This window comes from Paralichthys olivaceus, chromosome 19, assembly GCF_024713975.1.
Source record: "Paralichthys olivaceus isolate ysfri-2021 chromosome 19, ASM2471397v2, whole genome shotgun sequence".
Taxonomy (NCBI): domain Eukaryota; kingdom Metazoa; phylum Chordata; class Actinopteri; order Pleuronectiformes; family Paralichthyidae; genus Paralichthys; species Paralichthys olivaceus.
The window spans coordinates 8,198,797-8,224,651 of record NC_091111.1 but is presented as its reverse complement, the minus strand read 5'-3'; the positions used below and the strand labels follow the sequence as shown (position 1 = coordinate 8,224,651).

Below are 25,855 nucleotides of genomic sequence, written 5' to 3'. Positions count from 1 at the left end.
CATTGGATTTGCACTGGTATAACCTGTGGCGATGTTCTGCATCATGTGAGAGGATCCATAAATACTGTTTGAACCACAGCATCCCTCATGGTCAAATTTACTGTCAACATGCAATATCATATAATATCCCATTTACAGATTTGAGATAATATTACTATACTGAATGGCCACTATGGAATTACTATATTGTGATTATATGTTAAGAGTAGGTAATGGTGGGGTCTCCTATCTTCTAGTAACTCATAAATCATGCTCCTTTCAATATTAATATACATGAATCAATATTTTATGGATCAAAGTGCGTGTGAATTGAAAGTACCCACATATTTTGATGAACCCGCACAGAGTTAATCCTGGACTCTGCTGATGTTTACCATCTTTCAGCTCATAGTTTTTATTTTACTCACTCCCTGGTTTTCAGTGGCACCAGTTATTTTCACTAAATAATACCTGGTCAGCTCTGATAAGCAACTAGCTGATGGATGTGTGTAGCATTTGGCAGCTTAAGAGCCAGGTACGTCCTGTAGGAGTTAGCAGAAAGAAATATAGCAAAAAGCAGAGTGAATGTTGGACGTTTGTCAGAAAGTTGCTTTGTGTCTGATTGGAAACTGTCTGCTGCCCCCAAGTAGCCTAAAACCCAATTAACATTGCTCCACCCACTTGCACTATATGAGACATCACGGCAATTGGCATCTTGTTTCGTGGGTAATGCACATAATGTATGTAGGAGGCTTGAGTCCCATGGCAGCTGCAGGGTCGGTTCCGATCTGGCCCTTCGCTATGGGTTTCCCCCCATTCTCTCTCCCTGTTTCATGTAAAATTATTTTGGTTCGGGCAGTGTGCACGGAAGTGATGTGTCTTCAATATCGACTTAAGACAGAGGTCTGGTATAAATGAACAAAGCATGTTCTAAATGTATGTTCATCAACCCTCATCGACCGTATGTGAAAATAGTGTTAATTAAAAGAGGATGTTGTATGTACAGTACATAACAGGTTACAGCAATCTATTTTTTAGAGCATATGGCAAACATCAAATATGACTGTGCCGACTTTTTTTGGACGGCTTACTAACGCTGAACTTATTTCCCTGTTATCACTGAGCATTTTCTAAATTGGCATTGTGCAGTTTTATCACACAGCTGAAATTGGCTTTTTCCCCTCAGTCCTTTTATAACCAACTAGAAGTTTATTTCCAGTGGTCCTGGCACAGATTCGATAATAAGCTTGGTGTGATAACAAAAACAATTATTTTTTAAATTGTTACCGCATTCAGATTGCATATGTTTTCCTCCATGCGTGTCTCACTCGCTCCTGTTACTCTCTCACTCACTCCTGTTACTCTCTATCTTGCTGGCCCAGTCTGAGGAGGTGATTACAGAGCCAGAAAACTAGCAGGATATGGTTAGTGGTCCTCGGGGGTTGGTCTGAGAACATTAAGCCCACAGCGACAACGAGCCCCAGCTGTTGGAGGTTTTTTTTCTTTTTCACATTCATTTGTTTGTCAAATTTAGCATCTCTGCCACTGCCAAGAACCCCCTCTGCCACTCAGCCACTCCAGAACCGTGGTGACAAGAGTGCTTTTAGCCAAATCCAATTTAATTTCCACTGGCGGTAGTGGATAAAGCTGTCTCCATTTACCCCAACTGATTCCAAGGAAGGCTCTGCACTGCACTGGGAGCTGCTCCTTCAACACAAGGACACAATGCACATTCAAACACAACTTTGCACTCACACACACATGCACAAACATTCTTTCACCATTGTGTTTCTGCAGAGAGGGAAATGATGTCACTGTTTAGAAATTAGATAGTGAAATGAAAAAATACAGGCACATTTTTAGGCTTCCAGCCTTGAGCTGCTCTGCTTGTTTTTACTTTTAGCCACCAAGGAGCTGTGTGTGTGTGTGTCTGTCTGTCTGTCTGTTTGTCTGTGTGTGTGTGTGTGTGTGTGCTTGCGTGCGTGTCTACAGATGGTTGTATGGGTGGGAAATGCAGGGGATTCACACAACAGCCGGAGATGCACAATTACGCAGACAATGTATCTTAACCCACAGGTTCATGACAACACTTTATTGACATTTACAACAGCATTGTTAAATCACAATTGCTTTTAGAGCAAACAAACAACTAATATCAGAACTATTTATTAGTTTGAATGTGAAGATCCACTCGGTATTAAGAATTTGTTTTTTTTCTCCCCCCTCCAATGTTTTGCACTTCTCGCATCAGTGTTACTGGCAGATGTGCTTCTTATGCCAATGCCAATTCCCTGACTAGCTAGAAGAAAAAACCCCAAAAAACATCAGAAAAATGTATCTAATTAACATCTAAATGTGCCACCAGCACACTTGTTTTTTTAGCTCATTGCTCCCAAATGACCTCTGTTCAGCTGCTCAGCCCACATGAACACTCACTCTCCTAACAACTTGTAATTTTGCCCTGCGTGGAGCCTAGTAATGACAGCTGGAGTAGAGGTGGGTGGCTTAGAAAAATTGATTATTGATTAATTGACCGTAAACATGCACATACACTACATAATCTTCGGAATTACCTCGATTTGAACCAGTTACAGCACTGATCATGCTTTTCTATACTATATATTTACTATCATATATAATAATATTACAATAATATTATTGACTATATGTGTTAACAGTTGAAATGGGTCCACTGTGCATGATGAATAACTTTACAAGGGATATTTCAAGCAGCCCACATATAGTTTTCATTCATAGTGATTCTTCACTTTTCTTTACCATGTGTTGTTTTTGACCACTAGAGGAACTATGGAGCAATGTTTTGACAAGTTTGTGCTCATTTAGTTTTTAAGCTTATGAGCATACACACACTCAAGCCCTAAGATGGCACATTCTGTTGTCATTTTTAGGCTATTCTGATAATTGGCAGTAGGTGGTGGAAATACACTAATAACATCCTGTAATTGTGCAACCTTATAGTGACACATGGAGTAGAGGATGGTGGCTTAGAAAAAATGATTATTGATTCATTGAAAGTAAACATGCATGTACACGACACAATTGTTTGAAACACCTCGATGTGAACCAGCTACAGAACTAAAAAGTTGATCTTGCTTCTTTTCCATAAATATTATTGACATTGACAAATCTAAATGGTGCCATTCTGCACAGTAAAAACTTGGATGTGTAAAGCCCATTTTGTTCATAAATCTTCTTTACTTTTCTTTAAAGGTACCTTGTGCGGTTTTTGACCACTAGACGGGCTATAGAGCAATGTTTTGACAAATGTTTTGCCCAAGAAATTCTGCAATGCACCAATAAAGACAGTGAAGAAAAAGACTGCTAGCAAGTAAACAATTATGTAAAAAATGCACAATTTTAAATATTTCAAAAAACAGCTTGATTCACGAGGAAGGAAATATCTCAAGGAAACAAATCATTTTGTCAAGAAACATGATACGTGTAAACTTCACACCACAGGACACATTGAAGGAAAGTTTGGCTTTTGCTTTATTATACATTGTACTTAAAAGATACAGTGAAAGTGTGAGGGAAATATTTCAGGATGAAGGACTAATGCAAAGGAATTTACTCTCTATACCGGATGCACCAGGCTGATGTTGTCATCATCATCAAAGCTAAGCTAAGTAGTATTAGAATCTCACCATGTCAGAGGGGCCACATCCTCATGTGGAGCTTCTATTGGACACATTTCTTAACCTTGGCTCATCTCACCAAACCATTGTTGTGTCTTATCTATCTGTCAGACAGTCAGAGTGTCCTCTTGCAGAGATATTATGTACCTTCCATCAGTTGTAATCTATCTGGTTTACTACTTTCACCTTGGGTCCTACGCATACTGCAGTGAAAGAAAGGGGAGTCTGTATTATAACACAAATATGTGGTGGTTTTGGATTATCTTCCTCTGACTTGACTGAAGTCATTGTTAAGTGAAAAAGAATAAAACTAAATTAACAAGATAGATCTAAACCATACTAAGCTCCATAATACGGAGCATTTTGTGAATTGTAAATGCAAATGCTTGTTTTGTAAAGCGTGTGAGGTATACTTGTTGAATTAGGAAGCACAAATGTAGCAAATCCATAAATGCTTATTGTTTTGTCAGTAATTCAGAATTTGAAGTAGATAACGTTATTATAAGTCAGACTGTGCAAAACAATTGTTTCAATTTTATACATCATTACTTCCTTCCCCTCTGAACATTACATGGATTTAAAGCAGCAACAAATAAATACTGTAGTACTTAACTGATCCCAAAATGAGTTGGTTCACATTTTTATTAAATGTCCTGCAGGAGGAGAATCCAAGTTTAAATAATAAACCTGTATTGAAGATGTTATATAGCACAACCCACTGTGTGTGTCCTGCTGTGATGTATTGAAAGCTTTGTCCACCTGTGTCCCCTCTTCCAGGACATCTTTTATCTGGGACCTGTCAGCGCGTGGACATCTCACTTTGAGCTGCCTTGAGTGCAAATCCCACTGCATTAACGTCTCATTATCCATTCTGCAATCTCTTTTCTGAATATCACTGCGAGTCGCTTCTATCAGGAGACTATCAAGGCGCTTCATGAAAACTAAACAAACAGGACATTATGTGGTAATGACGGCAGTTTGAGTTCTCGCTTTGGGCCAAGTGATCTGAATGATCTTACATGTGTGACTGTGTGAACATTACTGTGCTCATTACGTATGTTTAAGAGAGGGTTATTTGCTGTTGTAGCTGCAGGCTCAGTGTTTTCTGCGTAAAGACCGATTGTATGTTTATATGTGTGTGTGTGTAGTGCCGCAGCAGCTATAGCAGTTGAAGATCATTAATTATGGGGTGTTTCTCTACATTCCTCCAGGACTGATAGTATGCTGCAGAGATACTGGCTCATTGGAGTGAATGGCATTAGTACTTTGTTTGGCTTGTGCCCTGGGGTCTCGTTTCTAAGCCCTCTTTGTTTTAAGTGGCAGCCTTGCGTGAAGCGGCCGTACACTGAGCCTATTTCTCAATCCCTTATCCGCCCTTATGGGATTCACCAGCATATTGTATTCATCTCCAAATATAGAGAGAGAGGATCAAGAGCAAAAGAGTTCACCAACGATGCTTCATGAGTGGCCAGTTAGCATCTGTATAGGCGTTCATTAATCTGCAACATGAAGCTAGAAAGTTGAGTGAGACAAATATGGTCAGTAACAGGGAGGTGACGAGTGGTTAAGGCTGCAATGCGCTCCAGATGCCCGATGCAGTGTAAGGAAGGAGTGTAGCCGTGCTCATTAGCATCGCAGCCTGGATCGAGGTAGTCTGCTGCCGGAGCTGAATCTGCCGAGAGAGGCCCGCACAGGAAGCTGCTCCTCCGACATGAAAGCCACGCGACACTCCTTGTGATTTCTGCCTGACTTTCTTTTTTTTTTTTTTTTTTTCTTTCCCTCACCAATTTGTTCTCCTCCTCCTAATCATATCCTGCATCCGCTCCCCAAATCATCTCATCCCAAACCTCTTCACAAATCATGCGCGAGTTGGAGAGGAATGAAACGCTGAACAGATGCGTAGTGTTGTCAGGGGTCGCTTACATGCAACGGCGCTTTCACAGCTCAGTGAAAGCGAGTCGTTTTGAGGCATATCACTCTTTCCTCCTTTCCGTTTAACCCCCCCATCCCTTACGTCTGTATGTTGGTGTAACTTAAATATCCTTCCTGCCTCTCGCTGTCTCGCTGTCGACTGTGTTGGAGAGAAGCCCCAGTGCAGGGAGAACAGCTGTGGGTAGTTTAAAGTCCTGAACTTGCACTTCAGTGTCTCTGAAAAATAGTGAATATGATTAACCTATATTGCAGTTTCTGGCTTTTTTATATTCCTAATTGCATACCATTAGAACATTATGCTAAAATGATTGTGCTAAAAGATGAGATTTGTTGAAAATGAAATATCCACCTCTTAAATATGGACACCCTCTCTCCTTGATCTACTCTCCAGATGGTCCAATGACGGCTGAGGATATTTTAGGTTAATATTTAAATGTGGGGAAATTATATCAACGTCACCTTCAGACAATGGTCTGAAATATTATATTGTTATTATTATTCTATTTGACTCTGTGTTTTTCAACAATGATTACTGCTTGATTTCTTTTTCTTTTTTAGTGAACTGATTTGTGCTAGATTTTGAGATTAAACTCTTTTGGCTTGTGATTACACTAAGTCGTAAATTATTTCAGATATTTTCCCAGAGCAGAGAAAATATATTATGTAATGTATATATAATCGTATAAGGAGAGCTAATGAGACAAATTGCTACTAACTTCTACATTGGTTACTTACAGTGGGTCATGTACTAGACACTGCATTTAAATTGTGTATTAGTGCAGACAATGGCTAATTAGACTAAGATGTAAAATTAAGTGTCATCTTATCAATTTAAAGTGATATTGATCAGTTACTGCTTCTTACATCTTCACATCTACTTTCACCATGTTTCTGTGAAGATTATTTTTTAGTCTCTTACTTCAGGAAAATGTCTAGGTTATTCTGCACAGTCAGATATTGACTCAAAATGATAGAAATAGATGAAGAAAAGAAATTGTGTGGCCTATGACACCTCACTTCATAAGGAGGTTGCAGAAATCCACCTATAAAACACTCAGTTTTGGTGAATCAAAGACTAAATCATTTTTGATCACATAAATTACACTAACTGTAAAATGTATTCTCATCCAAAAATGAATTGCAGGTCTGAAAAATCACCATGTCTGACTACAGTAGAAAAGAGTAAAGTTAAGTTCTGGTGTGTGATATCTGTTTCTGGGTCACAGCTCTGGTGTTTCGAAGATGCCGCAGTGCTGTGTCCCTTGCTGTCATTGTGGATCTGGATTGTTGGAAGGATTAAATATGAAGTAAAGGCTAACTGTAGCCTGCTATACTCAGCTTGGCAGCACAGGAGCAAGACCAAAATGTGTGTGACCCTGCTCAGCTGAAAAAAAACCCTTATATGAATTAAAGTCCTTTTTTGAATTGATGCCTCACTAAAAAAAAGGTGTGATGGTGAATAAATGCAGGTTCTGCCAGTGTTGTTTGAAAGTTTGGCCTCAGATATGGAGAGTGTGAGAGACACAGTGTTTATTGTGTTTGTTTATTGTTTAAACTGTGCATTTCCAACCAATCAAATTCCAGGATATGCTTACATTTCCGATTTCCTTAAGACTGAAATGATGAAATGACTTTGCTGCATAAAGCAAATAACAAATACATCTGATTAGTTTGCTCTGTTGTGTTCGGCGCAAACATGACCACAAAGCTTTGTGAGCCTTGTTTTAAATCATACTCGATATACCATCTGTTGTGCTAAACTACTCACTCCTCCACATACGACCAGAATGCTAACGCACTTTTTGCTTTTTTCCCCTCTGCAGCACCTCCGACTGTTCGCATTATACACTCAGGGCACGCCTGTAATGTGGAGGAGGAGCGGCACACCGAGAGAGTCTACACCATCCGAGACGGAGAAACCTTGGAGCTCACCTGTTTGGTTACGGGTCATCCTCGGCCACAAGTAAGTAACTCGCCATCCATTCATCCTTCAATCACGAAAAGAGAATCATGGTACAACATGCTAGTTATTCATCCCATCTCTCCTCCTGTCTCTCCGTCTGTGTGGCTTTTTATTTTAATTCTGTATTAACGTCACCGAGTGGCAGCAGCTTAAAAGTTTAATCCGTTAATTATTGATGGTTTATGTTGCATTGTGCACCTGCATGTTGATAATGAAAGCTTCCAAGTCTAATGAGAGTGCAGACGTGAAACAGCCCAAAACATCTGCCAAAACAAAACCTAATGAGTGAGAAACAGGCCACAGTGAAACGACTCTGGGTCATGTGAATGCACATGGGTCCTCAGCATCTGAAAAAGAGTTATTTTCTCTCAAAACTCTTTTATTCAATGTTCTGATGTGATCTAATTAAAAGACCTTCCACTTTTTTCTGCAGAAATCAGGCGTTTAATTTATTCTCTCTGTGTCTCTGTCTTATTGCTTTTTTCGCCCAAATCTGAGAAATGTGTGGATAAAGATCATATTAATAACTGGAGGCGAGCAGCAGAAACAAGATCCCATCTATTTGCTACAACAAAATGCCAACGAACGTGATCTATGCAGGTATAAATGTCAGCTCTGCCACACATAACCTGACCATCACATTTCGTTCTCGTATTAATCTGGGCAAGATTTGCGCACACTAACCTTTCTGACTTTTATCGAATGTTGTTTCCAATTTGCTGGATAACACAAATGACAAGGAACTTCAGCACTATCTCTGTACAGGGCTGAGCTCATTTACATTCATTAATATAATTCCCCCTTTGATCGATAAACAGAGCCATTAGTTTGTACACTTCCCCTCTGGACGTCAACGCAAAAGAACGTATTGATTTTTATATTTCTGTTGAAAAGGTGAGACCTCTTAAATTAGCGACAGGTTCTGAAACTCCGTTCATCTCCTTCTGTCGTCAGGGTGGAGGTTGTGTCGGGGGGGCATCTTTGCACTCATTATATGTCTTTCCTCTTAATTAGAATTTCTGAAGAACGGCAGAGTGAGGGGAGGAAAGGGTGGAGGGCATGGATGGAGTGGGAGATCAAAAGCAATGCATGGCTGTGACAGGAGAGGAAGGATCTCCTTTGAAACCGAGTCATTATGAGACTCACGCAGATCCCTTGGCACAGCGAGTCTCGGCTGTGTCTCTCCGAACTTTGGAATATGTCAGCTTTGTCCCCCTCTGGTCGTCTCTTGGGGCCGCGGGTGGCACACGCTCACTCTGAGGAGGTTATCTGGGGTGGCAGTGGACCTAAGGCTGGCTTTGTGATGTCAGTGGAAAAACACAAGGGTACGCGACCTCATCTGGAAAAAGACTCAAGTTAATACAGCGATAAAAGCTCATCCTTTCATTAGAATTAAATATTAATCCCTAGAACATGTTCGGAGTCTGTCTTTGCCCCAAGTTTCCACATTTTAATTGAGTCGAGTTTCTTTTTCTTTCAAGTGAATATGTGGGAAGAAAAAAAATCAATCTGTTCTCTTTGCAAAGGTTGCAGTGCACTTTTCACTGTGTCCTGTCCTGATTAATGGGGCATACGTTTCGTTTTACAATTGGTGGGGCGTTTTATTAATCAGACAACCAATATGGAGAGTTATCTGTGTACACACTTTTCTATTTAGACTACACATCGATACATAGACTCACAGACCTCTATTCTGCAAAACATTTGTTGTATTTGCTACAACAAGAGTTGTATATACAACCTGGGAGAAGAGCAAATCAAGCTCTTCAGCAAGTCACTTTATAGATATGTAATAGATTTGTATGTGATAATTAGATTGTTTGATTTATTTTTATTCCCAAACCTTATGTTTGTTCTCTGCACTTTTTGCTTTGAGCACTTTCACCCACAATAAGACAGTTAACATCGGTAGACACACACTTTTTAAACGTACAAGTCCCTGTTACTAGATCTGAACATTATTTGGATCTGCACCAAACTGTGAACACTTCAGTCACATAAATATGCAAGTTTTCAAGATCAATGTATTGTGCACTGGGAAGCCTGTGAAAATCTGTCTAGTCTAACAAAAGATTCAAAAGAATCGGTTCTATAGTTGTTTCATAATAACATAGTAACAGGAATGGAAAGATAATTTCCTTGGCGACGGTAACACATACAAACTAAAAGTGCACAAGGTGTTTGACGATATATTGTCATATCCTGGTTTCTGCATATCCTGATTTACATTCTAAAAAGAACATGAATTAGCATATTAAATTTAGTTTCAAGATGATTTTTGCCCAACATCAGATGGAAACGACACCCCTCCAAACCGAAGGGAAAATATCCTTCTATGGAGCTGGAGGCAGCTTTATATCTCTATGCTGAGAGCTTTGCATAGGTGCATACAAATATATCCCTTGTGCCTGCTGATGCATGGAATTGTTTCAAAAACCAGACAGGGTAAATTATTTCTATCCGAAAAACTCACAAATTAACAAATTCTTCAATTTTACCAAAAACCATCAAAAAGCATCATCGACACCTGAAGCTCCACAGGTTAGGAGCTGCCTGACCTGCCAATACCAATGAAGACGAGGAAGTGGTCATCACGCTCGAGGAGGTTCATTAACCTCTCTCTCTGTATCGAATCTGATGAACAGCGTGATGAGATTTATGCTCTCTCTTCAAGGAGGTGAATTTAAAGCTGCATTTATTGACCGCTTTATTTTTTTGGCCACTTTGACTTCATTTTTTGGCCCTAAACATCACTCTATGTTGGATCATGCAGAGAGAGGTTTCTGCTACTTAGCCTGAGCTTATTGATATAAATGAATCGTGGAAAATAACAGACACCCATATTGTGTTTAATTCCAAAAGCACCATGATCCTCACCCTCAAAAAAGATCATTACATTGAGTCAATTAATAATTGATTATTTAACTACTACCATCATGATGGAGGTCAGTACAGACTCATCCAGCTGTTTAAATCAGTGCACATCAATGATTAGTTTCTACATTACTAAATGCGAACTCACTTCACAGTACTATGCACATGACCAAGCAGTGGAGTCGAAAGCAGGAGTCACAGTGTCTGCACCATTACACAGTACACAATAAAGAGTGTATTACACATCTATCTGTGTTGTCCAAGGGCCTGTTATGGTGTTGCTGGTCCAGACCCATGTTTCTTAAAATTATGTTTATTTATTGGTCCATCCTACAAAGGATTGTTTATATCCTATAATCCTTTAGTTTGTAAAAAATAATTTAACATTTTTCAGGAACTGTATGTTTAATTTTTCGATTTTCTTGACATTGTCAATCTTCGAGGGTGTTTTTCTCAGGACCTGGAACATGCTAAAAAGGTGTTTTTGTTTCCAGAAAATCGACACTGGGTTTGGCTCTTATCACCAAAAGCTCTCTTAACTTCTTTGTCGATGTCTTCTTTGCGTATAGCTCTGCCTATTCATTCGAGTTGTGCTTCCTTTGGTTTTTTCAGTGTTGCTTCTATTGCATGTTAAAAACATCATCAACACTCTGACTCACTCAGAGTGAATCCTGCGGAGGATCTCCTGCTGATTTGGACATTCTCCAGAGTTTTTACTAGGGGGCTGCCAGGAGAAACTCCAGTGAAGGTTCTGAGGCGCTCACTCTGACATGTGCCTTGGAGAATGCCTGGAGATTATCTGGAGCATGACTGAAAGCAGCTATAGAAAAGCAAGGTCTCTCTCAAAACTGCTACTAAATGGAAAATGTAAGCTAGGCACAGGTTGATGTGTGGAATCAGGAGTGTGAAGCGCAGTGTGTATTTGATGATCTTTAAATTGCTTTTCTTAAAATACCTGACCTCTATATCACCATTGAAGCCTGAGGGTTGCTAGATTATAAGGTCAGGACTCCCCTTTTTTGTGCTGTTTTTTTTTTTTTTTTTTTTAATAAATGGGTGACTAAAGGGAGCCGTCACACTACTCGAATGTAAACGGCTGAAATTCTGCATGAGCAAATCACAAAATGACTTTTCCTCATCACTGTCCAGATTTCATTCACTCTCCCTGACTTTGGGAAGACTCGCTCCCCTGGTATAATGGACAGGGGTGGTATTGAGCCAAGTCCAACGTCAGCACCACAAATGACCAACCACAGGGTAAATGGGGCAGCAGTTGGCAATTTCTCCACCATTTAGTCCTTCAAATGTCCATCAATATGCACACTGCTAAAATTACTTAGACGCCCATCAGGCCTTCCTACTGATGGAGTCTCTGGATGGTGTCCAACCAGGCAGCAGCCTCCTCACGGTGGAGATTTTCTAACCCCCCTCCCCAGCAGAGGCTTTCTAACAATAAATTCCTTTATGCTTCCAATCACACACACACATACAATGACACACAACAAGCACACTAGTGGCGGCAGCAACACTTGTCTGCCTTCCCATTTAATTGTCAAATAAATATATGTCCCTGTCAGTCAACCGCACGCCGTATAATATGTGCTTTTCCCCTGCTGCCCCGTGGGTTTGGCATTTGAAGGCGTTACTATGGGCTGTGCAAGAAGACTGGGACTGTTGGCATCTGGCAGGCTTGAGGGGGCGATGGAGTAGAATTCTCATAGATGTGTTGTGCAGAGGTCACTAGAAGGATTTGTGGGATACAGATCTCTGAGGAGGAGGAGAAGGAGAAAACAAAGTATTAGTTGTGTCCAGTGGTTTCCCTCACTCTGATGACCTAGTGATGACATTGGATGAAAAGTTAAGGAAACAAGAAAGTTACTTCAATCGATCCTGTGGGGAATATGAACGTCTCAAACAAATGTTGCGGCAATCTGTTAGTCAGACAAAGAGAGAAGTTAAAAGATGTCAGGCTGCTGGATTTCCACCTCACTTTTTTGGACAGATTATAGATTAAAGGATTACTTGATTAAGAGGAAAATGAAAACCTCTCCCTGCTCCATGTCTTATAAAAGCTCTCTCTCTACTTCACTCTATCTCTCTATCATTCTCTCTCATCTCCCTCCAGCAAGTGCTGAAATTGTTAGTCAATTAATTGAATAATCAATAACGGAGTCATGAAGTCGGAGTGTGAGCAGTTTTGAGCATATAAAGAGGGCAGATACATCAGGAGCTGTTCCTCCCTCCAAAGTATCAAAAGTCAACTTGGCAAGCGAGTGTTGAGCGGTTGCCAGTGCACAGGGAGGGACGAGATTGAGTCCATCACAGCCCCGTGCTCATGGGGTCAATTTGTGCACATGGAGCAGAAATGCTATACCTTATGGTGACTCTTCTAAAATGTATTAATACACACACATCAGTTGCATACAACTCAAATTATACGATTTGCTATTTTGCTGTTTTCTATCAACTTGATTTTAACATCAATGCAATTTGAAGATGTCCCATGGTGTTTGGTGTGTTGAGCAGTCTTAAGGGATAGGCAATTAGTAGGGGGATGAGGGGCGATGGCATTGGATGGATTGGTTGATTAATTGATTAGACAGAAAATTTGTGGGTAATTACATTTAAAATGACTTCTTCTTTGTTCAGTTTATTGGGGGTCTGGAAAGCAACATCAAAGTGCATTACCGCCATCTACTGCCTCTTCTTCTTCCTTCTTACCCAGTCGGTAAGATCCAAAGTTATCTGAGGAGTGAGAGCCCAGATTGTGTGGGTCTTCTCCAGATCTGCATATCCACTGGTGAAACTGGACTTTGTGTTTAAATACTGAAAATAAGACCGAAATTTAGCCTTTGTACATTAAACTCAATGAATCATAAACCCTTTGCCTTGTTCTCTGCAGGAGGAGAGAATATATAGCTTTATCTGTTCATGGTCACCGTGTTCCAGCTTTATTCATTGTCTTTGATGTTAAGAACGGACATCAAAGAGTCCCTGATGATGAAGCCATCTGCCCCTGTCTCCCCTGCCCTGGCCTCCATCCATTATGTCCACACTACTTTGTTTGAGTACCAGGCTGCAGTAGCCAGCAACACCACATTGCAAACACCTTTTTTTTTGTTTCAATTATTGGCCAGCCAGATTCAACTCACAGCGCCATGGGTCAGCGAGTACAAATAAGCTGACCTGGGGCCCTGGGACATTTCGCTTTATACAGACCAATTGGACTATGTGATCTGTTTTGGATGCTCCCATGACAGTTAGCCTACAGTGCTGGTGTGTTTAGCAGATGGTGTTTTTGAACTTGTTTTTTTTTAACCATATAAGGTGCAGTTTCCCCTTGAACTACACCCTGTCTAATGCACATGAGTGAAATTATTTACAGTAGTCAGACAAACGTGTAGTTCTGGAAACATTTTAAATTGAAGGTTTATTAATTTATTTAATTATTATTAATCAACATTATTATTATTATTTCATTTTAATGTCGTTTAGTGTGTGATTCCTTTGCAGTTTAGATTCTTATTTGTGTTTTGTAGTTTGAACAGCAAAGCATTGACATTGGCGCGTTTCACATGATCATCCATCCTTATGAGGGCCAGTGTTTTCTAATATAAACTTGCAGAGTCTGTGCACTCACAATTTGTGATTTGGACCCCCCACCGCCTCTTCTGATCATTTGATTGTCATGCTCAGCCACACTTGGCTGCACCACTGAGCCGCACAGACCACCACCAGTGCCTAAAAGAAAAGATGGCAAGCAATTAGAAACCAGTCTGTAGTTGGAGGAGAGGGAAGCGTCACAGCAGGCATTATGGGAGATTCACTGAATACGCGTGCTCCAGCATATGATCCCTGCATAACAACAGACACTGGGCGCATTTTAATTAGCTCTTACCGTGACATCGCCGCATGTGTGGTCTCAAACATTGTTCGGATTTGCAGTTGGATACTAAGCTAGACGAGCTTCTGTGTTCTTCGTAAGCAAATGTTGATCTTTCTGTTGGGTTGTCTGGTTTAAGGAGAAATGGCGTTATTATTGTGTTGACTCTGCCATTCCCTGTGGAACTAAGTGATGTCATGTTCTTTTTTTTTTAATAGAACAAACTAAACGTGGATGCACCACTCTTTTTTTCAGTGTGTGGTGAAACATGAAAACTAGACTACATTTACATTTCATGTTAATAATATATGCCTGCAATTTCAAGGCATGGGCAGGAATAATACATTTCTGCTGGAAAACAGCAGCTGGGTTGTACATCTCGGGCTGTTTAAATTATCCCCTTGTGTGTAGTTGTGTGCACCTTATGAGTTTCAGCTGAGGATTGAGAAAGAAGCTGCAGCAAATGGCCAAAAAAAACTCAGCCAGGCTGGCAGTGGGCAAGGAGGAGCAATTATCATATTGCTCAAATTCGCCAGCCCCTCTCAGATCAAGAGTATTTGCATTGCACTAAGCAGAGTGAAGAGGGTCAAACTGTTCTCACCAGGCATACTTCAGGACTCCCCCCGCGGGTAGTGGTGCTGAGATGTAAAAAAGTCAGAGGAGTGATGGAATGAAAATAGCTCCAGGCTACAGGGAGAGTTGAAAGCTCACCAATAATGTGGTCTGCTGCCCCTGTGAAACAAACAGAAGCACTTCCTTTTGATGGTGTGAGGAGTTATTTGAATACCCACTTCTTAGTGTCACTCCGACAATGCATTTATTGATACAGTGTGCTCCTAAAACTCAAAGCTCTTTACACAAAAGGCAAAGGGAAATAACTGGGGGTATAAGCTGGGAGAATATTGAATTCTGCTGAGGTCGTCATAAGCCAGCGTGCTTTGTATTTGCATGAGAGGATCCAGAAAACTGTAGGAGAATGACACATTATTCAAAAACTTTGCCCCATCTAATTTATGCTAACAACTTATTTCACTTTAGGGATAACCCTTGATGTCTCTAACGGATATAATGGGGCCCAAGATTTTCTAACTGTGGAGCTTTAGCATTGATCAGTGGCTTTTCCTCTTGATGTATGCAGTTGAAACAAGTCATGTGAAGCTTTTTCTGGACGGTATTTAAGTAGAGGCACTTGTTTGGGGGATATATCCATATATCCAGCTTGTATAAAGGAATTAGACAGAGGGATAGACTAGCTACAGACATTTTCAGAGACATAGGTCGATTAAAGGGTGAACACAGTCTGTAAGTTTCAGAGTAAGCTCATTTATTTCTTCTACTTTAAAATCAAGACAGAGATTCTGAAACTCGGATAAACTTCAACTTTTCACTGCTCCTTGTCATCCTCTATCCCCAAGGTGCACAGAGAGCCTCTGGAATGGGTCACCATTATCAGTTTTTTGTCGCCCACCCTTTCATTTCCTTTGTGAGGCTCTGCAGGTAAAGCTGTCTGTTGGGAAAAAGACCAAATTCAAGCTGTCGTGACCTCAGGCCGGAGTTGTCATGGTTAAAACCCCACAGTTCGAGCGGCACAGCTGCAATCTCCCAAGATAGCACCCAATCCCCATCCCTGCATGCGATGATATCCCTGCTCCATCTGATGCTATCTCTGTAAAATGGGATGTTATCAGGATCCAAGATGATGCTATCACCATACAGTGTGAAGATATTGGATTCTAATTCATAGCCACCCCTGCCTAGACAGAGATATGTGAGGCTCTGCAGGCAAAGCCAGTCCATCTGCGGCTTACTTAGGATGAGGGATTGAATGGAGCTTTATACTCCATGGTTGTGGCTGTGTGGCCCCCAGGCCAGAGTCGTCGCAGACCTGTTCATACTGTATGCTTTAATGAGGACAGGAGAGAGAGATGATAGAGAGTCAATTACAACCTGGTGTTGGAGAGTAACACTATTTCACCTTTCATTACACCTCAATGCCATGGGCTAACTAGGTCTCATCAGTTGGTGAAAGCTACTCATGCTGAGAGAGCCACCGAGGTCACTCTTGTGTGGAACAAAGGAAAGATGGAAGTTACCGGAAGAACTTTAGCCAATGCTTTTCACATGAGTAAAACATAAAGTAGACCTGCTTTATTAAACCATTGTTTACACTGTGGGGCGGAACAATGCAAAAATGAAAAGGTTAGAAAAACTCAAAATTTCAAGGCACTAGATTCTTTCATTTTGAGGCCAACTCAATGTCAGTTTTGGAAAAAAAAAGCTTATTTTGCCTAATAATTATCTTTTGTTCTGATTATTTATCTTTCTTAATTATTAAGATTCCATATTTTGAGTAGTTACTACTCAGAATTCTAGTGTCACTGCACATCAGGGTCAGGGAGACTTTTCCAGTCGGCTATATTCCAGACGTGAAATTTGTCACACAACATTAACAGTTATATTTGCCAAATAAAATTTTAGATCGTACACTGTAAATGGACTTCCTTTATATCATGCTTTCTAGTCTTATTGATTGCTCAAAGTGCTTTATAGTGCAAGTGAAATTGACTCACACAGACATTCAAACGGCACTTTTACACACAGCCCTTCTTCTATCACACATCATTCACACACTCCAGCCGTCGGGAATTATTTAGGGTTCAGTGTCCTGCCCAAGGACACTCTGCTATGCAGACTGGAGGAACCAGGGAACCACTGACCTTTTGGCTAGTGGACGTCGCAGAGACAGAATTTCTATACTCGTTTCAACCAAAACACTCATTAGGGACGTCAAGTTTCCCTGTAAGATGATATGTGTGGAGATAAGCCCCTGCAGAAATGATTAGTAGACCCTGTTTTAAAGTTACCTGGCCTCCACTCTGGTCAAAACCACCATAAACAAAGTATTGACAACAACTTTGCAACTTTAATATTAATTGAGTTAGATGAAGAAATATTTTCCTCATCCATGGCTCAGGAGATGGAGTGGATCGTCCACTTATCAGAACCAGAATGAAAGAATTAGTATTTCCATACTTGACTCCCCCAGTCTGAATGCTGAGGTGTCCTTGGCAAGATGCTGACCTCCAACTTGACCCTGACAGCTGAGAGTGTGTGACGAGCGTGTGAGGCTCTGTTAATGTGTGTGTTAATGGGTGAATGCAGCTTGTACTCTAAAGAACTTTGAGTATAGATAACACTGGCAATGTGCCATATAAATACAGTCCGTTTACCATTTATTGTCCATAAGATTACAAAGCCATTACATTTTATTTGTTGACTCAATTTAAAAAAACATAGCAAGCCAAGTCATTTCATGTTTTTATTTCTAAAGTGTCAGCTCAATAATGGATGTTGCTGCACTACTCCCCTTCCTTTAAGCCCTGTTCTTTGCAAATGAAGCTGTGTTTGAGGCCTCAGTTCATTGGCTGCATACTGGAACAGAAGGTGAACAAGTCAAATTAGACGAGGAAGGAATTTATCTTTTCTTTCCTTTTGTTCTCTCCAGATCCGATGGACCAAGACAGCCGGCAGTGTGTCGGACCGCTTCCAGGACTCCAGTGTGTTCAATGAAACGTTGCACATTGCAAAGATCCTGAGGACCCAGGGAGGTCGCTACTACTGCAAGGCAGAGAACGGTCTCGGCTCACCCGCCATCAAGTCCATCAGGGTGGATGTCTACTGTAAGTCTGAAGTCACATGTCTAAGAGATGTTGTACTGAAATCATAATAATTCCAATAGCTGTCAGTGGTATTTTTGTTATTACAAGCCAAATAAGTTGAATAAGATTTTATTGAGCATTGACTAAACATTATTAAGCACTGTTGGCTCACAGTAATAATGTTATATCCGGTTTGCTCCATGACTTTCTATGTGGGATTTGAAATTGACAAGAGTACGATCAGAGTCACATTGTCGTCTGCTCGATTCTTTGCTCACACAGATAGCAGCCAGCTGTGACCCTTCAAATGTTCTATTCACAGGTCTGATTATGCATCAAAGTCTGGCTTGTTGCAATGCAGAACAACATATATGGTGGGCTGGCAGCACAGTTAGACATTCTTTTTAAATGATAACCAATATATTTTACTTTCTATATAATCATACCCGCAAAAATAGATTATGCAAATGAAAGTCCAGCAAAATGATTAGTTGAATTCCCCAAAATATTTTAAATCTTAATCTTTTGTACAAGGAATCAAACTGACACAGACGATTAGTGCTGATCACTGTGTAACAACATGAATGCTTGCAGCCTAATATAACATCACTGTGTGTCTCTGCTGGAAATGAAAATGTAGCTGTTTGGAGTCAGTGCACCTAAAGAGACCCCTACGCTCTCCAGAGAATGTTAATTAAGCTAAAACACTTTTATTACCCTGACACAGCCATCGACTGTTAGCACAACCTCTCTATTTTTACACAACGCAACGGCCCAGGAAGATTCATTAGCAGCTGTTAAAGAAGATGGTGATTTATTGTCATTGTTTTTATCGATTTGAAATTGATTGTCCTATTTCACCTCGACAAGCTGGCACAGTCACATTAGTTTATATGTAGGTGTATCATCAGAATCAGAATACCTTTATTGTCCCACAAACGGGGACATTTCTTTGTCACAGCAGCAACAGGACAGTTGTGTTTTATAAAAACAATAACAATAGTGAAAAATAAGCAAGATAATTTAAAGGTAAGACAATAGAATAGAAAGAATACACTGCTATATACATATGAACATATTCAGTGTGCAATGAATTTACAAGAAGACAGTGTGGCAGTGTATTTACTAGTGATAATAAATATGGGTATTTATAAAAATTGTATGCAGATGTACACTACTGGGAGCAGTGATGGTAAAATCATCATCAGATGTATTGAGAGCAGCTTTTATTAATTACTTTATATCTCCAGCCCCCCCCCCACCCACACACACACACGCAGACACATCCACCTACCCTTGTACCTGTTGGACCTATTTGGACTGACATAGAGAGGTTGTTGAATTGAAACGTGTAGAAATCTTGAAGAGGGCCTTATAGTGGAGCAGCAGAGCAGGGGCTGAATGCTTCTCAACAACTGACAGTCAGAGCCTTGTTTCCTCTGTGCACCATTTTGCCTCGGCTACACTAAAGAGCTGAAGGAGCAGACGTGGAAATGAAGCCAGATAACAATCTGGAGACAGAACCTGAGGACAGTCAGAGTGTGTGTTTCCTCAGTGAACTTCATCATCTGGTATTTTGAGGTCGGTTTTCATGGTGGTTAAAGCGCAGTGCTCATTCTAAACATGCATGTTTGCTTGGCCTGTGTTGATGCCGGTTGCAGCTTTCCCTCTGAATTGTATAAGCGACCTGCAGTAATAAAGCTGCAGCAGGTACAGACCTGCTGCTGCACTCAGTCCACAGAACCCTGAAGCACAAAGAGCTGTTCACCTGATTATTTAAAATCCAATGAAGCTCAACCCCGAACTGGAGAATCAGGTGTCGTTGCCGTTATCCTGGACACACTGTAGTCATGAATTTTCTGTTATTGTGAACATGTCGTGAACGTGCTGCTATTACTAATGTTACTTATATTTATGAGCCTTTATGAGATTTAGACTCGCAGATATCAGCATCAGTAACAGTGTATTGTGCACAAACATAAAAGTAAACACATTTCAATGCACAATATCAATGATAATTGTAAAATAATTTTCGTCAATAGCAATGTAACAAAGATTCAATATATGTGTCGATGTATTGCTTATGCAACAAATTAAATAATAAGTCATAAAGTACTAGTAATAAAGTAATATTATTCTGTTTAGTGATACAATTAAAAAGAGCTAATGATTTAAATCTGAACATGAACTAAAGAAGAATATTGGAAGCATAATAAAGGGAGAACCTTCAAATACTTGTATAAAATCAAGATTAATGTTCACCAGGTTTTCTTTTTTGCACCGTAGCACATCGAATTGTTATCTGGATGACGTCCTTGCATCTGGCCTTGCAACACTGTATGTGTGTTCTTCATTAGCTGGCACTGTGTTATGTTGCACATCCAGCAAAAGCACATCATTCCTCCTGAGCAATGTAATAGCTGTCCCCTGTGGGTGAATTTAATTGATGGACCTCTGCAGTAGGCGCTATTTTTAGTTGTCTGCAGCTACGATTTTTTAATTAGCAAAAACTGGTGTTTTGGAGCTGGACCTCCCAACAACAACACCTTGAATTATGTCTGCTGTCTCTCTCGGATATATCTGCCGCGTGTGCTCTCTCAAAGCGCTCTGTTTACATCTAAGAAATAACGCACACACCAGTAATGGGCTGCACCATCACTGCAAAAGAAAGATATGCTGCATACAAAGGGCTCCAGCTTGTTTTACATTAAGAGGCTTAAAATCTGAATGATCGTTCCACTATTACTCCCTCTGCTTTTCTTTTGAGACCATTTATTTGCTTCTGCTCCCTGATATTAACTGTCTTGTTTACAATTTAGAAAATAAGCACAAGAGATCTTATTCATACATGCAACTTTATTACATCAAAGTGTGTTTTCTGGAGAAAAAAGGAATCATCGATGCAGCCTCTGTCTGCTTGACTCACTTTCATTGATGTTAAATAAATGAATAAGAGCGACTGAAAGTAGAGGTAGACAGGTAAAAGTTTTCTGTTCCCAGAGTTGTCTGTGAGCAGCAGACGGAGACAGGAAGGGTAATTAATGAATATAACTGACCTCTGCAGGCCAGAGGAGCTAATATTAGCTGTAGAGCCAGCTCAGAGCTAACATATTTACAAAGCTCAGAAGTCCATCTAAGCACATTTTATACCTGCTGACACCTCAGTTGTGTTTGTTCGCAGTTCGGTCTGTGGGGAAAGTCCTCTGCAAAGTTAATAAAGAACCTTGCCCAACTCCTGCACTGATCGATTTTAAGCTTAAAACGCTCACTTCTCTTTCCTACCGGGAGCCTTTTTCAGAGTTTTCATTTAATTTCAGCTGCATTAATTTTGCTGCGGCATCTAATGTTTCATTGAATGACTGATGGAGGGGGGTGTAAGAAATCTGTAGGGGCTGCTTTATTTTTTTGCAGGTGTGCAGAGTTCATTGACAATTGTCGCCACCATATTTCTGAAAGAGTCCAAGCAAAATGTCCATCCAAGTGAAATATAAAATAGTTTGTTAATAAGGAGGTTTGAATATTGATTTACAATACATTTCTAATGGATTAACACAGTGTTCTGATTGGGTTAATTAGTGCTGTTGTGATTCATTTTCTAACAGGAGACCTGCAGTTAACACAAGTGCCAAACATTTTCCATTTTAAACTAAATAAATGTGACAAGTCTTTGACATATTTAGACTTTATTTAGACAAAAAGACAATTTGAAGCTCAGGAAACATCATCCACCTCAGACTGTGGTAACCTCTTTCAATTCATTCAAATCGTTCCATTTTGCAACTAATTGCTGTGTTAATCAACACAGGAAATAACTTAATAGTAGCTCTCCACTTTTTAGCAATGAAGCAATGAAGCAAATGGTTTCAGCTGAGGGTGAAAATGGAGAATGAATTGCTATGCTTTAAACCTACTCAGTCCAGGTCAGCATTTACTGTGCAGGTTGTGATAAAGGTCCCACTTAAAAACCCACTTTAAAAATTGTTTCGACAGGTGTACAAAGATACAGTGCGGAGAGAAAAAAAGAAAAATATGTTCAACAGAGTGAACATGAAAGAAAAAGCTGTTCGTCCATATGCTAATGTTGGACAGGCAATATTAATGTTGTCCGTCTCGTCTGCCAGAGCCGGATTGTCAGTGGCTGTGAAATTATGACAATCAGGTGGTGCATATATTGTGAGAAACAACTTGCTGTGCTGTAGATATCATTTTACTGAAGCCTCCACACACATCTTTCCTCTTCTCTGATATTTCTCACTACATTCCTTCAAAAGAAGGATTAGAATAAGACAATAGGCTGCTTTCTCTATGTTATCTACGGAGGGACTCGCACAGCCCCTAGTCCACACTGCTGCTGAACGCACCAGAGAATTTTAATGAGGATACTCTGCGTTTGTGTCTGTTTGTCTGCACGTGGACTGGAGTCTGAGCTGGATTCTTTTTTTTTTGGCGACTGCTGCGTTCATCTAGATTTTGAGACGTGTGAACGTGTGTCCATTTCTTTGTTTGCTTGCGCATGTGAGAGGAAACAAAAAATGGAGGCTAACCATTAGGTTCAAGCACATGCTTATGCATGAGCACACTCTCCACCAGTAAGGTCCTGACTCACACGTACATGTCAAAGGATTAACTCGTCTTGGCGTACACCTCCTCAGCTGTGCAATGCTGTGCAGCAAGGTGCAGTGCGAGGCCGACTTGGGGGAGTGTGTCTGCTTTATGTTTGCCTTCCATCAATGGAGTTCATGAAGGAGCTCAGAGACCAAACAGCAGCTGATGGTGTTTGTTTAGCGGCCGTGCAGGCTTTGCATTATCCAGTCGGTCAGTGTAACTGGTGCTCCCTATCTCATCAGGTGTACAATCCGCGCTGCCCTGCTGTGATATGCCTGAGTAAATGTGTGTGCAGAGCAAGAGGAGCAGAGGGTTTTTGGAGAAAGTCTTGACTCTCAGACCATGGTGATAAAAACTGAGTTTTGACTGAGGCTGCAGTTCTTATTAACTCCTGTATCCCTTCATTGTTTGCATTTGCACTCTGTGCTTGTGTTTTTATACCCCTGGAGAGGCTCTTTTAAAGTAACTAGGTAATTTATTTGGGTGTTTGTGTGGGATAGTGATCTCAGTGCGTGGGATGGTGGTCTCAGAGGAGCATATCGATTAGTGGGTTCAGTTGGATGCAGCAGGTGCTAGAGGCAAGTTCATTAGGTTGAGTTATGTCTCTGATTGAATGAATGAATACATCATATTTAACTGCTGAACCTTCTGCAGGCTGTATAAGGATTGTATTATACATGTATATGTTATGGATACAAGAACAGATGATCCATCCATTGGTGCATCATTGTGCTTACCCTGTTTATAGTCAGTCTATGAATCCAATCCAAGCACTGGTTCAGAGCTGGACACACCCTAAGTAACAGAACATAGCATAACCTCTTATAGCCACCTCACTATGGTGAAATACTATGCAGTGCTTGTGGTAGTTGTGAATGAGGCTTTTTTACCTGTCCTGTCATCACACAAACTATGTAATTGGCTAATGATAAACTTGGCCTGGGAAGTAGCCTACAATGGTATAAATATACTACTTAGGGCTGTGATCCAGTTAACTGGATGTACTAATGCTTTGAGTTTATGTAAGCACTCTTTAATTGATTCATCACACTTCAGCTCTTGTGTTTCTTTGGTTATAAAAAATAAAGCACCTTACAAAATCTGTAAATGCAGTGTATTACTTACTGCAGTCTCATGCACATGGCTACATCATCCAGTAAATGTATGTATGGCAGGTTTCCTGTGCTTCATCGGGGGCAGCTTAGCTGTGATTGGACCGTGGCTTCTTGGGTTGGTTTTGTAAATGGTTATGTTATGTTTTTAGTCTGTGAGACACATCTATGAGGAAATGAAAAGAAGCACATTTTTAATTTAATCAATTTCAAGCACATTTCCTCCTCTTTAGAATTGGATTCAAACATTATATAACCTCACCTTAATCCTTAGTTTACAATTTGTTTGCCAGAAATTACTGAGGAGTACCACGTTAGTATGTCTATCTGATGCTGTCCTATGTGAAACCAGATGCTGTACTGGACAATCTCTCCAAAAGATCTCATAATGTATGTAGACGAAGATATATGTGCAGCAGCTCCAAAGTGCTTTTAGATGTAAATGACCTAGTGTGATGAATGGTGTGATACAGCCAGGGTGAGTTATCGGAGCCTTGTTTGAATCAGGATAGAATGAATCAGCACATTATGTGAACATTATGTAAATGTTTGCTGGTGTGGTTAATGGAGGTAAAGCCAGTTCAAGACTGCCCATTATTCTTTCAAGGACTTGTTGTTGGGAGGGGCCCTTAATCAGAAGTCCACTTCATCTAGTGCTTCTGTTTTTCTGCTCATCAGGAGCTAAAACATGCTACACTGTGTTTTTTTTGTGTGAAAATGCTAATGTGATTATGTCTTGTAGAATTGAATGCTTTTGTAGTTTTTGTTCAACAATTTCTCCCTGGGTAAGGAAAGGCCAGAGATGATGTAGCGACACTGTTCATATTTATCTTTCCACCTGTGTTTTGGATATGGACTATCTTCCAAATAGGGGTGTTGAACTTTTTTCTTAACAAGGGGCATTCCATTTTTTAGAACATCTTTTGTGGGCCATACTAAATTATTCAACATATACACACTAACCCCAGGAACTGCTTCTCTTCGGTGAGCTGAATGATGTCAGATGATAGTGATGATGATGCCACCTGCAATTGGGTTTAACCAAAACTGATCTGAATTCGGGTCATGGAGGCTGTCAATTAAGCAGGGTGCTCTAGACATTCTACTCAACATTCCATGTCTACTTTTTTTTTTTTTGACAGTGGCTATGATGCTTGACAGCAATGACCTGACCGTGATGTGACAGGCATTCAGCAAGAAGGGACAACCCTGAAGGGCATGCCAGTCTCCTATTTTATGTCATTTTCTTTTAGCTCAGAAAAACTCAGAACAAATAATTGCAGTCATGATTTCTTATTTTGTTTTTGTCCAAGTTGCTTATTTTGTATCATCTTTTGTGCCAGATGTTATTGCACTCCTGAATTATGGAGATGTGCAAACAATCAAATTCATGCTGTTGCACAACAATAATTTATTTTGAATTATATTTATTGAACTACTGAAAATTTAACTTCTTAAGCAAAATAACATTTAATGGCTGCCTGTGACTTCTAAAATGTTTGAAAGTGTCTCATGAGAGTAAAAGTCTTGAGATGTTCTGAGGCAAAATTATGTTGAAGAATAGTGTTTTAAACAAATGTGCAAAGATTTAGTTTGTGCAAATCACCAAGGAGATAAGCAATGAAATAGTTGTTTACTGATTTATTTTTCTTTTTTATGAGGGGGTAGGCTGATATGAGATGACGGAAAAGAAAAAGAGAATCAGTAATGATGGTATGAAATGTAGTTTCATACAGAACACTTGAGGCGTGCATGAAAATGTCCTCATTACTCCTTAACGGAGTGTTGAGATGGGACATAATGCAGTGAGAGTTCATTCTTGAGTGTTAGCCACTGACTTATCTGTTAAAGAAAGTATTTAATTTGATCTAAAGCAAACACATTCATAAATGCATGAAGTCACTGATTTGAGATGAGGTTGCTGTGACTCACTGGCTGGCAACAACGAAACAGTTGGCTGATTTAATGTCCATTCTTGTGGTGTCTTTGGAGTGTTGGCTTGTAATTCAGACATTACGTCAATGGTCAAACAAGCATTAGCCAACTGGAGGCCAGCCTGCATTTGAACACAACAGGTGGAATTCTTTTTAACCTTTTCCTCTCATTCACTACAGTATGTTATGCCAAACACACACGCACACTTCTATAAGAAACATACCCCTCTCTAGCCTCTATGCTTTATTTGTACTTTA

At 40.2% G+C, this 25,855-nt stretch overlaps 1 protein-coding gene and 2 long non-coding RNA genes across 4 annotated transcripts in view; 2 read left to right on the top strand and 1 right to left on the bottom strand.

Moving 5' to 3' along the window:
• Positions 1 to 25,855, top strand: part of LOC109632544 (MAM domain containing glycosylphosphatidylinositol anchor 2a) — a 240,666-nt gene that overhangs the window by 126,032 nt on the left and 88,779 nt on the right. For both annotated transcript variants that reach the window (XM_020091880.2, XM_069514662.1), the window contains exons 4-5: positions 7,391 to 7,530; positions 17,793 to 17,967. In XM_020091880.2, the coding sequence (XP_019947439.1) occupies positions 7,391 to 7,530; positions 17,793 to 17,967 (315 nt within the window). The remainder of the gene's footprint in view (positions 1 to 7,390; positions 7,531 to 17,792; positions 17,968 to 25,855) is intronic.
• On the bottom strand, positions 11,915 to 13,311 carry LOC138405529 (uncharacterized). Its single transcript, XR_011239291.1, has 2 exons — positions 13,093 to 13,311; positions 11,915 to 12,171 (listed from the first exon to the last, which is right to left on the bottom strand). It is a non-coding gene; the product is annotated as an uncharacterized lncRNA (long non-coding RNA).
• Positions 13,546 to 16,780, top strand: LOC138405530 (uncharacterized). The gene is made up of 2 exons (XR_011239292.1): positions 13,546 to 13,680; positions 15,703 to 16,780. It is a non-coding gene; the product is annotated as an uncharacterized lncRNA (long non-coding RNA).